This window comes from Danio aesculapii, chromosome 25 (assembly GCF_903798145.1).
Source record: "Danio aesculapii chromosome 25, fDanAes4.1, whole genome shotgun sequence".
Classification (NCBI taxonomy): domain Eukaryota; kingdom Metazoa; phylum Chordata; class Actinopteri; order Cypriniformes; family Danionidae; genus Danio; species Danio aesculapii.
Window position 1 is genome coordinate 29,037,844 of NC_079459.1, and position 14,862 is coordinate 29,052,705.

Consider the following 14,862-nt stretch of genomic DNA (forward strand, 5'->3'; position numbering starts at 1 on the left):
CAATGTAACTTAAATTCAAAAAACGGACCATCAAAATAAAGTGTGACCAAGATGGCAATTAGAAATCTTGTCATTTTAAAGAGTGCACCAATTACAAATGCAATAATTCTTATAAATTATGAATCTTAAAATTCACAATAATTTTTTAATTTGATTCTAAAGAAAACTTTCCATTTTATCATTCCGCAAACATTATGGGAACGTTACTTTTGGCTGTTCTCCAAACATTCTGAAATACAATATTAGACGACCGTCTGTTTAAAACTAATAAATATATTATAAAATAATAAATAATATAATGTAAATAAACTTTATAAATATTATATGGTGAGACTTTATTTTGATGGTCCCCATAGCACATTTTGTTGACAAAGTTTCATTGCGACTACATGCCAAATACTTCTTATTTCAGTAACTTAGCAAGTACGTCAACTTACACTAACCCTAACCCTAACGGTCTACTTATAATCTAATGAGAATTAGCTTCAATGTAGATGCAATGTAATGTAAATTCGACAAAACGCGTTAAAGGGACCATCAAAATAAAGTGATACCCATTATATTATTTATAATAAAACTAATAAAGAAAATAAACAATATATAAAATAGCTAAATGCAATATAAGCTGCAAAGTCATTTTCTGATTGTCGTTTAATTGCATTAACATAACAACAACATTCCAATTGAATTTACTCAAACGTAGTACTACTATATATATTTATACGAACTGGAATTAAATCCAAAATAAAACAAGATGCTTCCTCAAGAATCACTTAAAGTAGTTATCTCTTACCCTTTTTTGAATCAACCTGAATACCAGAAAGCGCCAGAAGCAGCATGCAGACTGTAGATGTTCTCCACTCCATGGTGGGAGGTGAGAGAAGTCTACAGGTAAAGCTTCAGTAGTGCTGGACGTCTTTTCATGCCCCCTTTTATATAGTTTATCAATCACCTTTCTCTCCCCACCCAGCAGGGTGGGTCTGTCAGTCATCTACTGTATGGTCAGTGACAGGAAAAAAAAGCGGTATTACAAAAGTCCAGTGGTGACATTTGTGTGTGTGTCAGTGAGTGAGTGAGGGTGGCAGTTCCTCAGCATCTCTGAACGATGTTTGAAGAAACGTTTAATAAACTTTATTTAGCGAATATTATATTTACGGCAGGGTGTGAATAATTTACACCTTCTGTGTGCTTGTATGAGGGAGGATTAGTAAAACATACTAAAACCTGCAAAATAAATACACAGTACATGATTAATAAACCATTTAGCAGTTGATTTGGGGAACGAGATGAAGACTAATGGTTAAAACATTGTCTTGTGTAAATAATTCTTTAATGATGTCCTGTGGGCCCGGAGTGATCATAAAAACGTCGAATGAATCACATTTTACATTAGTAAGCTTTCTGTTTCTTGGCAGGATGCAGGAAAATGTGTGAGTGTGAAGATCCTGTCTGTGATGAAGATTCTTTGACGTCCAGCATCTTGGCAGGTACACAGGTGTGTCTCAAGCTCCTGAATGCCAGCTGTGCTTCAGTCAATTCAAACAAACTGATCATAAACCATCTGCCAGCGTTTATATCCAGATCCTTCTTGGTAAAGATTTTTGACTTGTCAGGAATGTGAGGTCATCCATAACTATTTGTGGGTATTTCTTCAAATATGCTGTTTTTTTGACCCAGTGTTGATCTTAAAGGGATAGTTCACCCAAAAATAAAAGTTTGCTCATTATTTAGTCTCCTTCAAGTGGTTCCAAAGTTTTTTGAGTTTCTTTATTCTTGCTGGACACAAAAGAATATATTTTGAGGAAAGCTGAAAACCTGAAACCACTGACTTCCGGAATAGTAGGAAAAACAAATGTGGAAGTCCATGGTTACAGGTTTCCAGCATTCCTCAAATAATCTTCTTTAGCGTTCAACAGAAGAAAGAAACTTGTAAAGGTTTGGAACTTGGAAATTTTCCAACATAGGCTCATTCTGAAAACGTAGCCCTATATACATTTCTGGAGATCTCGAATTATGTAGGCAGAAGTACGTATGGTTGCGTTTCATCTTTAAAATGAACACCAGCTGACCGCTTACCTCCGTTTATGGACGCCTTTCCTGCTGTTACTAGTTTGTCCAGTGGCTCGCCATGTACATCGGCGGACTTGAGTCGCAGAAAGGAGATGAACACCACAACGGGGTTCGAGTCCAGCAAAGAACGGTTCCAGAAAGCAAAGCAAGACAAAAGCAAAAGCCAAAAAATAAAACAAACCTATAAATAACAGGGTGAGAATGTGGTAAAATCTGGGGGCTTTTCTTTTTCTGGATAGCTTTTTAGGGAAGTGGGAAGGTGGGTCAATCAGTGCTTTTGAAAACACTATTGGTTGGGTTTAGGGATAGAGGAGGGTGGGTCAGTCAATCGGTCAGTCAGTCAGTCAGTCGACAGTGGCCTCTGTTGAATTTACGTGAGAACAGCAGAAATGAATGGCACTCGCGAGAGAAATTTGAGATCTTAAAAAGCGTACACAGTGGCCTCTGGTGGATTCCCAAAAAACAAACCGGGCAAAAAATGTAGCTGCTGGGACGTAATTGGCGCTCTCCAAAAATGTATATAGACGTACGTTTTCATTATGAGCCTGGGTTGAATTTTTTGGGACAAATGTCTCTATAAAAATCTGTTTATGGGTATTTCTTCAAATATGCTCATGTTTGAGACGTGTTGACCATTAGAACAGTTCCTCCAAAAGTTTAACATTTTCATATTTATCCAGTATACACAGCTCTGTTGACCGCTTTTAACTTATCTCTACTAGTAAGTTCCATTGACTATCTTCATTTCATCTTTTTGGTAAACCAGCTCATATATGTATCTACTATAGGGCTGTGCAATATAGAGAAATGATTAAAATATCACGTTGCAATGATTGCATTTAAAATGTCTGTTTTATGCAATTAAGATATAGCTGTTCCCATATTTTGAAATCTGATATATGGCAGTATATGCAAATATATTTCCCGTCAGACACTAGCACAGCATGGGGGATCATGGGACTGATCATGACGTGAAGATGCTGATCACTGACAGATGGAGATTCGGCTGTGGGGAATAAAGGCACCAACAATAAGGGTTAAAGTTCATTTTCACAGCAACACCACAGTATAGCCAATCGTGTGCTGAGTTTGTTCCTGTCATTTTTCAGATTTTTAATATAATAACCTACACTGCATCACAGGATTCACCGGTTGTTTGCTATTAAAGGAAGCAGCAGAGACTATTATGTATGGGACTTTGTCAGACTTTGACAGGGACTTTGTCAGTAACTGTTACAGTTCATATGGACCAGTTTCTTCTTCTTCCGCCGGATCATAACATGTAAGTGTAATTAAAATTGTTGCCTCATTTTGTGTAGTTTGCAAAATATATGTTTAATTGTGTGTTGTAAGTTGTAATCGCTCCACGCAGCTTGTAATAACGTATCTATAGAACAGTGCTTGTACTGTATCGTATCTCTCAGGTTAAACCTGTTCACATATTGTGTTCAAAACCACATTGAAAACGTGACGCATGCTTCTATCTTTACCAATGTAAATCCGTTTCTGATTTTACAATCCTCTGCCGTTTGTCTTTGCTATAGCCAACATCAGCTGTTCTTCACACACACAACGCTGTCAATTTTCAAAATAGTTCAGCTATTCACATTGATCGTGTGTCGTTGTTATTACTTGGGGTTAGCGTTAAGGCTAGAGTAATATGCTGGTGTTTCACTGCATTCTTGCATTGGGCCTTCACACACTCTCTGCTACTTCATAGCCTTGATGGGTGTTTCTCTCTGTCTCGCGCTGAACCCAGTCGACCAATCACAACAAACTGGCTCATCAGACCAATCAGCGTAGATTAGCTTCGCGCTAAGAAGGGGTTTGGGAACAAATGAATCGCGGAACAAATCAGAGTCGTTGGAATAATTAGGTAATAAACAATGCATATTATAAGACAATGGAAGTATTATTGACCTTGCATGCGTATCAGCCTGTTGTTGGAGACCACCAAAACCAAAATATGACCGTTTATAATGCAAAATATATATCTTATTTTTTTAACATCTTCTTTTGTTTTCAACAAGGGGGTGGTTGGGGGGGCAGGGGGCTGAACTTTCACTTTAACACCTTGAGCACTTTAAAAACAAATCTTGGTGGCAATGAAACCAAAATAATTATCAGTTATAATCTATTATTTCTGACAGATTTATGTAAATAAATAGACTTGCATGTCTTGCGGCGACATGGTGGCTCAGTGGGCAAGAAGGTCTCAGATTTGAGTCCAGTTGGCATTTCTGTTTGCATGTTCTCCCCGTGTTGGTGTGGGTTTCCTCCAGTTGCTCTGGTTTCTCCCACAGTCTAAAAACATGCTTTATTAGGCAACTGAATGAACTTAACTGGCCCTTATGTATGAGTGTGTGTGTGCATGCAAGAGTGTATGGATGTTTCCCAGTACTGGGTTGCGGATGGAAGGGCATCCGCTGTGTAAAATATATGCTGGAATAGTTGACAGTTCATTCCGCTGTGGCGACCCCTGATAAATTAATAATTGTCTTGCAAAAAAATTACAAAGTTTCATTATGAATAAAATATTGCAAAATAATATAATAAAGTAAAAAAAAAACGTAAAGAAAGTAAAGAAAGCGTAATAATATAAAGAAAACGTAATAATATAATCATTATATAGGGTTACACAACACATTTTTCTATTTAAAGGCATATAAACACGAAATTCTTAATTTAATCAAATATCTATTAGTATTTAGTGACAGGATCTTATTTATCAGCCAGTGTATAATTAGAAGGCTGGCAACTCATCAGACGGCAAGTAAATTTAGGCACTCCTTTGTAAATCATCATTCAATCAACAGCAAATATCATAATTCGCTGATACTCAGAGCAGGCCAAGCCATCAAACAACTTCTCTCTGCGGCAAAAAAAGTTCCACCAAAGGCAAACATCAGCTTTTTGATGTGCATGTGAAGCGAGATCATGGCTCCGCCTTTTAGTAGCACCGCAAACGAAAGTGTTGACGCTCAAAAAGAAACAGCTGTTCTTCAGAAAATGCCCAGGTCCTTCCTTATGAGACACGGCACATTGTTGGCAAAGGGAGGGAACAAACATAAAACATCGATTAGATAAACTAATACTGTTATAGTGCCTTGAGTTTCTATTGACACTGCCTCGTTTGACATGAATGTTATGTATGTACACTGAGGACTGCTGTACATTGGCTTATTAATCAGAAGTTCAAGTTAGTTCAAGAGCAATTCTTGGAAAAATCTACATTAAAGGGGTCGTGCACCTAAAAATTAAAATTCTGTTCATTACTCACTCTCATGTCGTCACAATCCTTTTTGTTTATCTTTAGTAGTAGTTTATTTATAAAGCACATTTTTTACAAAACAATGTTGGCCAAAGTGCTGAACACAACCAATACTGATTAAAAAATAAAAGTATAAAAATTTTTTATAAATAAATAAATAAATAAAAAAACAGAAACATATGCAGAGTTTGACATAAACTTTTTTTATTACCAGCCACCGTGACTTCCAACTTTCCAACATTACTGCCATTTTCCCTAGCCACAATTTTGTTGTTGGAAAAATATATTTTATATGCATAAATTTGACTTTAACACTGTAAAATTACTTTAGATTGTTTGTTATGTCCAGATGCCTCCTCATTCCTTTCACTTTTTGATGCACGATGCATGCATGAGCAAATGGCTTATGGTTTCAAAGTGTCGCATTGCAATTACTTTTTATTTTACATGACTTTTCAGGGCTCAACACTAAGAATTTGCCAAATTTAACTTCGATTACACCAAAAATAAATCAATTATTATTATTTTTTAAGCCACAAATTTTAAATAATGTCAAAACAAGCAAAATATAGCTGTATACACTCACTTTTTAATTTAATAAAACACTTCTTAAAAAACTAAACACAAAACAATTGACATTTTTAAAGAAACTGTCATGTATCTTAAACTATGCACAGTAATCTGAAAGATCCCAGATCACCAGTTAACTACACATAAATGGGGAGTTAATCTCCTCTTAAAGCAATGTTATTGTAAAAAAAAAAGATAATTAAACCATATTAACAAAAACAACTGTAAGCAAAAAAAAAAACTGGTGAAAAACATTCAGTGTGCGAAAATGAAAAGATGATCAGATCACGCGCACACGGTTAATGTTAGGCCTGTTAATAATCTGTTCAAAGAATGGTTCAAGCGAAAGCAGCAACTGTAATTTGCTGTCACAATTGGACTTTACTAGAACTTCTATGTTAAGCTGCTTGACACAATCTACATTGTAAAAGCGCTATAGAAATAAACATGAACTGAACTGAATTCGTGCTGCTTCTCAATTCTATCCTATTTGCAGGCATATTGGGCCATCCTTATTGTCGATAAGAAAAATCCTTATATGAAAATTACAGTCTAAAATTTATTTTCAGCCAGCAAAAGTGGCTTGGCTTGTGGGCATTTCAGTTAATCCCCCACAGCTGAAATCTATCCGCATTTACAGTAGCAGGTTGGCGGGTGTTAATGTCAAGCCTTGCTCATAAGAAACAACTAACAACCAAGAGAAACCTCTCAACATTAAAAAGGTTTAAATGCTAAAGAAGAAAGTACAATTTAAGAAGGTTTTTAAAAACAAGTAAAGTTGGAGCGTGTCTAATGAAGCTTGTTCCAGCATTTTAGAGTGATAACAGCGAAAGCCCGATCCCCATTCTCTCACTGTACACCAAGGTCTTTGGTACAGAAAGAAAAGACTACTCACATGATATAAATGACCTACCAGGATTAAGCTATGGTCACACCGGGCTTTGTGTGTGCGAAATTCTGTCGTGCGGCGCTGCGAAAAGGGGCGGGATTAAACAAGATGATTAGACATTAAAAAAAGCAAGCGATTGCTCCATGTTTTAAATTTCTGTCCAGAGAGATCGTGTTTTGATCCTCGATTGGTCTCACACAGTCAAGTGATGCAATTTCGCAGGTCAGAGTTCACCAAGCTTGAACTTTGCACCGCAGCAACCTGCGAAACTTGACGCATGACCTTGCGTTTCCGGTCTGACGCATTCGTGTGCGTATCAATGGAAGTCTATGGGAGGAAAAGCCCAGTGTGACCGCAGCTTTATACACATGTAGGTGATCTGATAAATAAGATGGTGCCAGACCATTTAAGGATTTATAAACAATAATAATTTAAATATCAACCCGAGACCTGACAGGCAGCCAGCCCAGATGGGAAAGAACTGGGGATATGTGTTGATGCTTACGAGTCCCTTACGAGTTCACATGCTTACAACACAAATTAAGATAGTTTCGATATCTCTCTAATCCAGTGGTCTCAAACTCAGTTCCTGAAGGGCCACAGCTCTGCAGATTTTAGCTCCAACCACCTCCAACTCACAACTGCTTAATAGTCCATAGTAGCATTGAACACCTTGATTATTTGAATCAACTGTGTTTGATTAGGGTTGGAGCAAAACTGTGCAGAGCTGCGGCCATCCAGGAATGCAGTTTGAGACCCATGCTTTAATCATTCATAGACAGCAATAGGCCAGAGACATTAAAAGCCTATAAATGGAGTCAAAAACATGTCGTGAGACTTCAGTGGTTCAACAGTAATCATACAATATCAAAACAAAACTGCAGTTTGTTCGTCTATCTTTTTGCGCATTTACCACGTGTTGTACAATGTATTGACATTAGCAGTGCAACACAAATGTATCGTATAGTAAACACAAACACTGACCTGATGTTGAAAACAAATGCTAACAATGTAGTGTTATTTATTTGGAGCTTTGTATGATTACAGCTAAACTACTGAAGTCACAATAAATGTTTTAGCAATGCTTTTGGTTCCTTTTATGGACATTTCTTGACTATTGCTAATGGATGGTGAGGAAGATTTTACTAAAAATATGTTAATTTGTGTTTTCTGATGATGAAGGTAGGATGAAGGGTGAGTAATTAATAACTGAATTTTCATTTTGGAAGTACAAATCCTTAGAGCAATTCCTGGGATTCTGGGAAATCTACATTAAATCTACAGTAAAGCCGTAGTGCACTCAAAAAGATATTTTAGGTCTCTCTCTAATCATCCACAGACAGCAATGATCTGGAGACATTCACAGCTCATAAATGGAGTCAAAAACATTGTCAAAACATGTTGTGAGACTTCAATAGTTTAACAGTAATCATACAAAGATCCATTAACACTTTTTTTGCCACAAAACTAAACTGTAACCAGATCTTTTTGCGCGTTTGCTATGTGTTGAACGACTTGTTGACATTAGCAGCACAACACACAAGCGTTGTTTAGTAAACACAAACACTGACCTGACGTTGAAAACAAATGCAAACAAAGTCGTTTTTTTTTTTTTTTCATTTATTTGGAGCTTTCTATGATTACAGTTAAACTACTGAAGTCACAATAAATGTTTTGACTATATTTCTGGCTCATATTACAGACTTTGAACATCCCATGATCATTGCTAATGGATGGTGAGAAAGATTTCACACAAAAAAATAATTGTGTTCCGATGATGAAGGAAGGATGAAGAGTGAGTAATTAATAGCAGAATTTTCATTTTGGACATACAAATCCACAAAGACCAATTCCTGGGATTCTGGGAAAATCTACATCGCTAGGAAAATCTACATTAAATCTACAGTAAAGCAGTAGTGAAAATGAAAGTTCTCTTATTTATTACTCAACCTTACTATTTTTGTTCATCTTCAGAACACAAATGAAAATATTTTGGAGATTTCTCTAATCATCCACAGACAGCAATGATCCTGAGACATTTAAAGTCCATAAATGGAGTCAAATACATTGTCAAAACATGTCGTGAGACTTCAATAGTTCAACAGTAATCATACGAAAATCCATGAACACATTTTTGCACCAAAACAAAACTGTAACCATTTTGAAGCCAGATCTTATTGCGTGTTTGCTATGTGTTGAACGACTTATTGACATTAGCAGTGCAACACCCGTGTGGTATAGTAAACACAAACACTGACCTGACGTTGAAAACAAATGCAAAAAGTCGTTTTTTTTTTTTCATTTATTTGGAGCTTTCTATGATTACAGGTAAACTACTGAAGTCACAATGAATGTTTTGATATTTTTGGCTCACTTTACAAACTTTGAACATCCCATGATCATTGCTAACGGATGGTGAAGAAGATTTCACAAAAAAAAAAAAAAAAAATTGTGTTCCGATGATGAAGGAAGGATGAAGAGTGAGTAATTAATAGCAGAATTTTCATTTTGGATGTACAAATCCACAAAGACGATCAAAAAATGTTCTATGATTTGGAGTATAATTTTAATGAGGATCAGTGGGAGACTATATACATGCCAGAATACTCTCATTCCCCTTTCCAATAACAAAATAGTTAAACAAAACAATAAACTCATGCGTAGGATGTATCAGACCCCACTTCGTTTGAGCTAAACATCCCCTGATGTATCATGCAGGTGTCACAGATGTAAAACCTATTCAGGATCAACCATGCATATTTTCTGGGAATGCAATAACCTTTTTTTTTTTCCTGAAAAGCAGTACAGGACAGCTTTGCAAACTCCTTTAGACAACACATGAACACTATACCTCTTTGGTACAGAATTGTACAAGACATTTGATTCTACATCTACAAAAAATGCTTTTTGCTCAATTGGAAACAACAAATTTGAACTGTTCATACAACTTTTGAATGAAACAATGCTATTGGAACGATATACATACAAGGGGTTAAGAAACAAGATGGATGTCTTTAAAACAAAATATGGATGCCTCTAATGAACCTCAGAGGTATTTTGATAATAAGTGTGAATTCACTCAATCCAAGCAGGACTTTGTTGTTACCGTTGTATTTTCTGAATGTTTATTATTAGATTTTTACAACTTTCGTTATTAAACTTGCGTATAATTTTTGTATGTTCATCTTGATTTTGCTTTGTTTGGTTTTATGTTTATTAAAACCAATAAACAAAGAATTAAAAAAAAAATTTATGAGGAAAAGAAATAAACTAAAATGGTGATATGTACTAGTCTATTGTCTGATTTACTAATGTAAAAAGGCAGTAAATCCTGAGTTTAAAAGTAATGTAAAAAATCCCCCAAATATTTTGTTTATATTTGTGTTTTTACTCTCATAATTGTGAGATTGTGAAGTGGGTAGTTGATTTTACTTTCAGTGCATTTAAAAAAGACTCAGAATACTGTAATTGATGCTTATTATTATGATTTAATTCATTTGATTGGATTGAAAACACAGGTTTATATCATGCATTAACAGAGATTATAATGAATAAAAAACAAAAGTGCCCAGAATCCTCTTGGAGTGATAACAAAACAGACTAAACTTAGAATGAAACATATCCCCGGGTAAAAATGTAGGTCAATATATAAATATAAAGCTAGCTTAAATCATCACTATCATTAATTTCTGATATATAGTTTAAATTGGGAGTTTTCTCAGTGTCAGATTACAGAGTCAAATTTAAAGCAGGATCTCTTATGTGCCTTTAATGTTTGTCTGCACACTTCATTGGAGTGCATTTGCATGTCTCTATGTAAGTGTAGTTATAATCGATCTCTGTTCCATTGGTGCACTTCAGCTTCACTGGTAAACTGGTAGACTTATCTTTCTGGCAGCAGGAGCAGCTGGTCATTTGATTGGCGTACAGTGAATACCTGTAGACATTTCAGAGAAAACATCACTGAGATGAGTGTATCATAATATATACGCATACAATATAAAAACTGATATTGCTCAATCATGTCAGTATAACTACTGATTAATTATAAAGTTCTACAAATTATTCCACATATAAAAGTACTGAAGGAGACTTCAACACCATTACTGGAAAAACTTTATTGTTTTTCGAGCTGTTTGACAATAAATGCAGATTTTATCTTGCTCTGAAGAGAGTTTTTAGCTTAACAAGATTTTAAAGATCAGATGAAAGGTTTTGTGTTTAAAGCATGTTTGTGATCTACAGGTGTGCAGTGCTCTTACATGGAGCCGCAGTGGCCAGTGCAGGATGTAATTTCTATATCCTGTACAGAAGTGCAGTCATCCACTTGCAGACGGGTGATATTTCTCTGACGAACACAGTTGCGAGTTTCACCTGTGAATGAATGGAGAAAGGTAAGCCTGTGTCTGAGCCTCATGCTTATGTTATTTTGCTATTTTAAAACTTTTAAATAAGCCGCATTAACACAGAAGATTGTGGACACAATGGTTTTAACATGTTTGTGTTCAGGTGTTTAGTATGAAGAATATCTTACATGTGTAACAGCATTGATCTGAGTCAAATTTTATTGTTCCCTGTAAAGACACAAATAATTTTATTTGATACGCATTTCATCAAACCACTCAAAATAATGATTGCTAAAACACATTGCAAGTTTTTATACTAAAGTATAACTCTTATTTCCTTCAAACAAACAAACAAACAAAAAAAGTTTTAGGGAAATTCAAGGTTTAAATAGCGGACACTGCCATCTAGAGTATTAACAGAAAAATTCACCCTATTTTATCATGATTATATATATATATATATATATATATATATATATATATATATATATATATATATATATATATATATATATATATATATATATATATATATATATATATATATATATATATATATATATATACACACACACACACAACTGAAGTCAGAATTATTAGCCCCCGCCCCCAATACATCCCCCCCCCCCCCCCCCCTCCAATCCCCAAATCCTCAATCCCCCAATTTTTTCCTCAATTTCTGTTTAACGGAGAGATTTTTTAACACATTTCTACACATAATAGTTTTAATAACTCATTTATTTTATCTTTGTTATGAGGACAGTAAATAATATTTGACTAGATAAAAGACACGTCACGCCTAAAGACACTTCTATACAGCTTACAGTGACATTTAAAGGCTGAACTAGGTTAATTAGGTTAACTAAGCAGGTTAGGGTAATTAGGCAAGTTATTGTATAATGATGGTTTGTTCTGTAGACTATCGAAAAAAATATAAAAGGACTAATAATTTTGACCTTAAAATGTTTTTAAAAAATTAAAAACTGCTTTTATTCTAGCCGAAATAAAACAAATAAGACTTTCTCCAGAAAAAAAAAAATATTATCAGACATACTGTGAAAATTCTTTTGCTTTGTTAAACATCATTTGGGAAATATTTAAAAAGAAAAAAATTCAAAGGGGGGCTTATAATTCTGAGATATATATCTCAACCATTGTTAATAACTGTCAAAATATTTATGGAATGAAAACGTATTTATATAAACTTAAAAATATACATTTATTTCAAAATAGTATGTTTTTTCATTGGCTACCAGTTTCCAAAGTTCTTCAGAATATCCTTTTGTTTCTACAAAAAAAAAAAGACACTTCTAAAGGTTTAGAACCACTGGAGGGAGAGTAAATAATGAGTACATTTTCATTTTTGGCTGAACTGTCCTTAACCATTGGGTGAATCTTCTCTAAGTAATAGCAGAATGCAACAGAAACTCAAAAAACACTTACAGGCTCACAGTCGTCTAGATTAAATGGAGGGCATTCCTTAATCTTCTTCTCAGTCTCAAACAAGCCATTCACTTCATGACAGGTACCGGTCTCGCATTTGGATGTGTACGCCTCTCCATTCTATATAAAAAGACATAGAGGCTACATGAGGAAAAACAGCACAGGTGCATTGTTTCAATACATTTATGATTAAAGTTTTTTTTACAATATACCTTGAGAGTATGCGTGGTGTTGTCTGGCGCTTCATAAAAACAACATGTTTGTTTACATGTTCCACAGCACTCTCCTTCTTTTTTCACATATGTAAAGAACTTGAAGGATAAAAACAAGTTTATAGTTCATTTTCAAAAACTCTTTAAGGAACCAGAGCCAAATTCACAAAGCATTAGAATCATAACTTTCTTATTTTTTTCTTTTCTAACATAAAGAGTTCTGCTTTTGGGCTTTAAACAAGAGACTTTTGTGTCTTCAGAATGTGTTTAAGACGTTTCAGGTCAAAATACCCATCAGATCATTTATTATACCTTGTTGATAATGTCAACAATGTTTTGGGTCAGAGGGAATTGTAGCAGGTTTTTTTGTTTTATTTGGTGTTTGCAGAATGCTGAAGCAACTGATCATACTTTGATTGAAGATTACCCCCCAAAAAATTAAGTGGATAGACTCATTTATTTAGAGTAATTGTTCACCTAAACATTAACGTTTTGTGCTAGCGAAATAAACATTGTACATTTTGATTTCATATGAACTTTAAAGCGCAACGAAACCCCCCGTTTCAGAAGGGTGGTTTTCACACCTCTGATTTGAAAAAGCCAAGGAAAAGGGATATTTACAATTGTGTTAAGGTGGGAGTCTCGAGTGCGGAAGAGGGAATGGATAGCATAAAAAGAGGAGTTTGTGTGGTGTTTGGTTTGAACCAGCCTTTTCTCATTAATTAATATGGAAAAATGCCTTGAATCTGTTGACGGCACTCATGCTTCAGTCCTGGGAGTCCAAAAACACAGTGACCTCAAATCACTTGACATTGCTCACACTTTACTTTTCAAACCGAAAGAAATTACTAACAAAAATGCAAAAATAACCAATTTCCAATTCATGTGACAGTTTTAGCAGTGCGTGACCTATATATACACACATTTTAAAATCTCATAAACATATCTGTCAACATTGGGATGTAAAAATACAGGAAACACAGACTTGAACAGCTCTTACAACTATATCACATTTGAGATCGGCTCTTTGATGCTATTGTCACTTTTCATAGAAAGATTTAAAATTTGGGAGGAATACAGAAAAATACTTAAACGAGATGATAGTGGGATAGAATGGTAAAATACGGGAGAATCCCTGCAAAAATGGGAGAGTTGATTGGTATGCATAAAATATTAATGGGGGTGGCGAGGGTTGGGTTGTTCATGACTCTTTACTCTTAAGAAATCAGTCTCATGATTTGAATGGTAAAAAAACACATTTATTAAAACCTTAATGGTCTTTTTATCTTAGGAAGATGTTGTAAATCCAGCTTTAGGTGTTGTAGAGTTGACAATAGTAAATCTACTTACAGGTTTACAGTCAACTGAGCTCAAGTAAGTGCACTTCTCAGAGTTCCTCTCAGTCACAGGAGAGCCACTGATGACACTACAGGTCACATTTTCACATTTATAACTGTGAACTTCTCCAACCTAACAAAAACAAAGACAGACTATAAGAGCGCTGAAGAAAAGTCATTAACTGATTGACTAACAATAAGGAAAAATTCATGAAATGTACCTGAAGAGTGTATGTGGTGTTGTCCATCATGTAAGTGCAGTTCCTTTGCACACACGTTCCACAACAATCTCCTTCTTGATTGACATATTCAAAACCCTTCGAGAGAAAAGATTGATTAATTCAGCGGGACTTTTACTCCTTTTTAAGCCCTGTTTTTTTTAAAGCAACAGGTGATGATAATGAGAAAGTAAGATGAAAAACATGAACAAACAATCAGTGAATCCAAATATATAATTGACAGGATCGAGTATCAGTTCATTTCAGATTTAACCAAACCTGAACGCACAGCTCAGTAAAAGCCTTCAATAGTGGTCTCGTTTACAAAAGTTCTGTGCATTGTGAATGAACAACTAATTCTTAGCGACACATTCTAGAAAACATCAGAGATGCCTCTTCTGTTTGTTCACAATCTGAGCCATTGATAACCAAATGAACAGAGCGAGAAATCACAGAGAAAAATGTACGAGCTATGATTCAGTTGTGTTGCCAGGTCTTGCTAAAAA

General features: G+C 35.1%; 2 protein-coding genes across 2 annotated transcripts in view; both read right to left on the bottom strand.

Annotated features, from left to right (window-relative positions):
* The window catches only part of LOC130219324 (mucin-2-like), a 33,461-nt gene extending 32,570 nt beyond the window's left edge, over positions 1 to 891 (bottom strand). Inside the window, exon 1 of the mRNA XM_056451700.1 lies at positions 794 to 891. Within this exon, the coding sequence (XP_056307675.1) occupies positions 794 to 866 (73 nt within the window). The 5' untranslated portion in view covers positions 867 to 891. The remainder of the gene's footprint in view (positions 1 to 793) is intronic.
* Positions 892 to 10,471: 9,580 nt separating this feature from the next.
* Positions 10,472 to 14,862, bottom strand: part of LOC130219063 (mucin-5AC-like) — a 40,802-nt gene continuing 36,411 nt past the window's right edge. The window contains exons 49-55 of the mRNA XM_056451332.1: positions 14,360 to 14,455; positions 14,152 to 14,271; positions 12,802 to 12,900; positions 12,590 to 12,709; positions 11,335 to 11,374; positions 11,063 to 11,174; positions 10,472 to 10,737 (exon numbers count right to left, since the gene is read on the bottom strand). Coding sequence (XP_056307307.1) covers positions 10,569 to 10,737; positions 11,063 to 11,174; positions 11,335 to 11,374; positions 12,590 to 12,709; positions 12,802 to 12,900; positions 14,152 to 14,271; positions 14,360 to 14,455 — 756 coding nt within the window. The 3' untranslated portion in view covers positions 10,472 to 10,568. The remainder of the gene's footprint in view (positions 10,738 to 11,062; positions 11,175 to 11,334; positions 11,375 to 12,589; positions 12,710 to 12,801; positions 12,901 to 14,151; positions 14,272 to 14,359; positions 14,456 to 14,862) is intronic.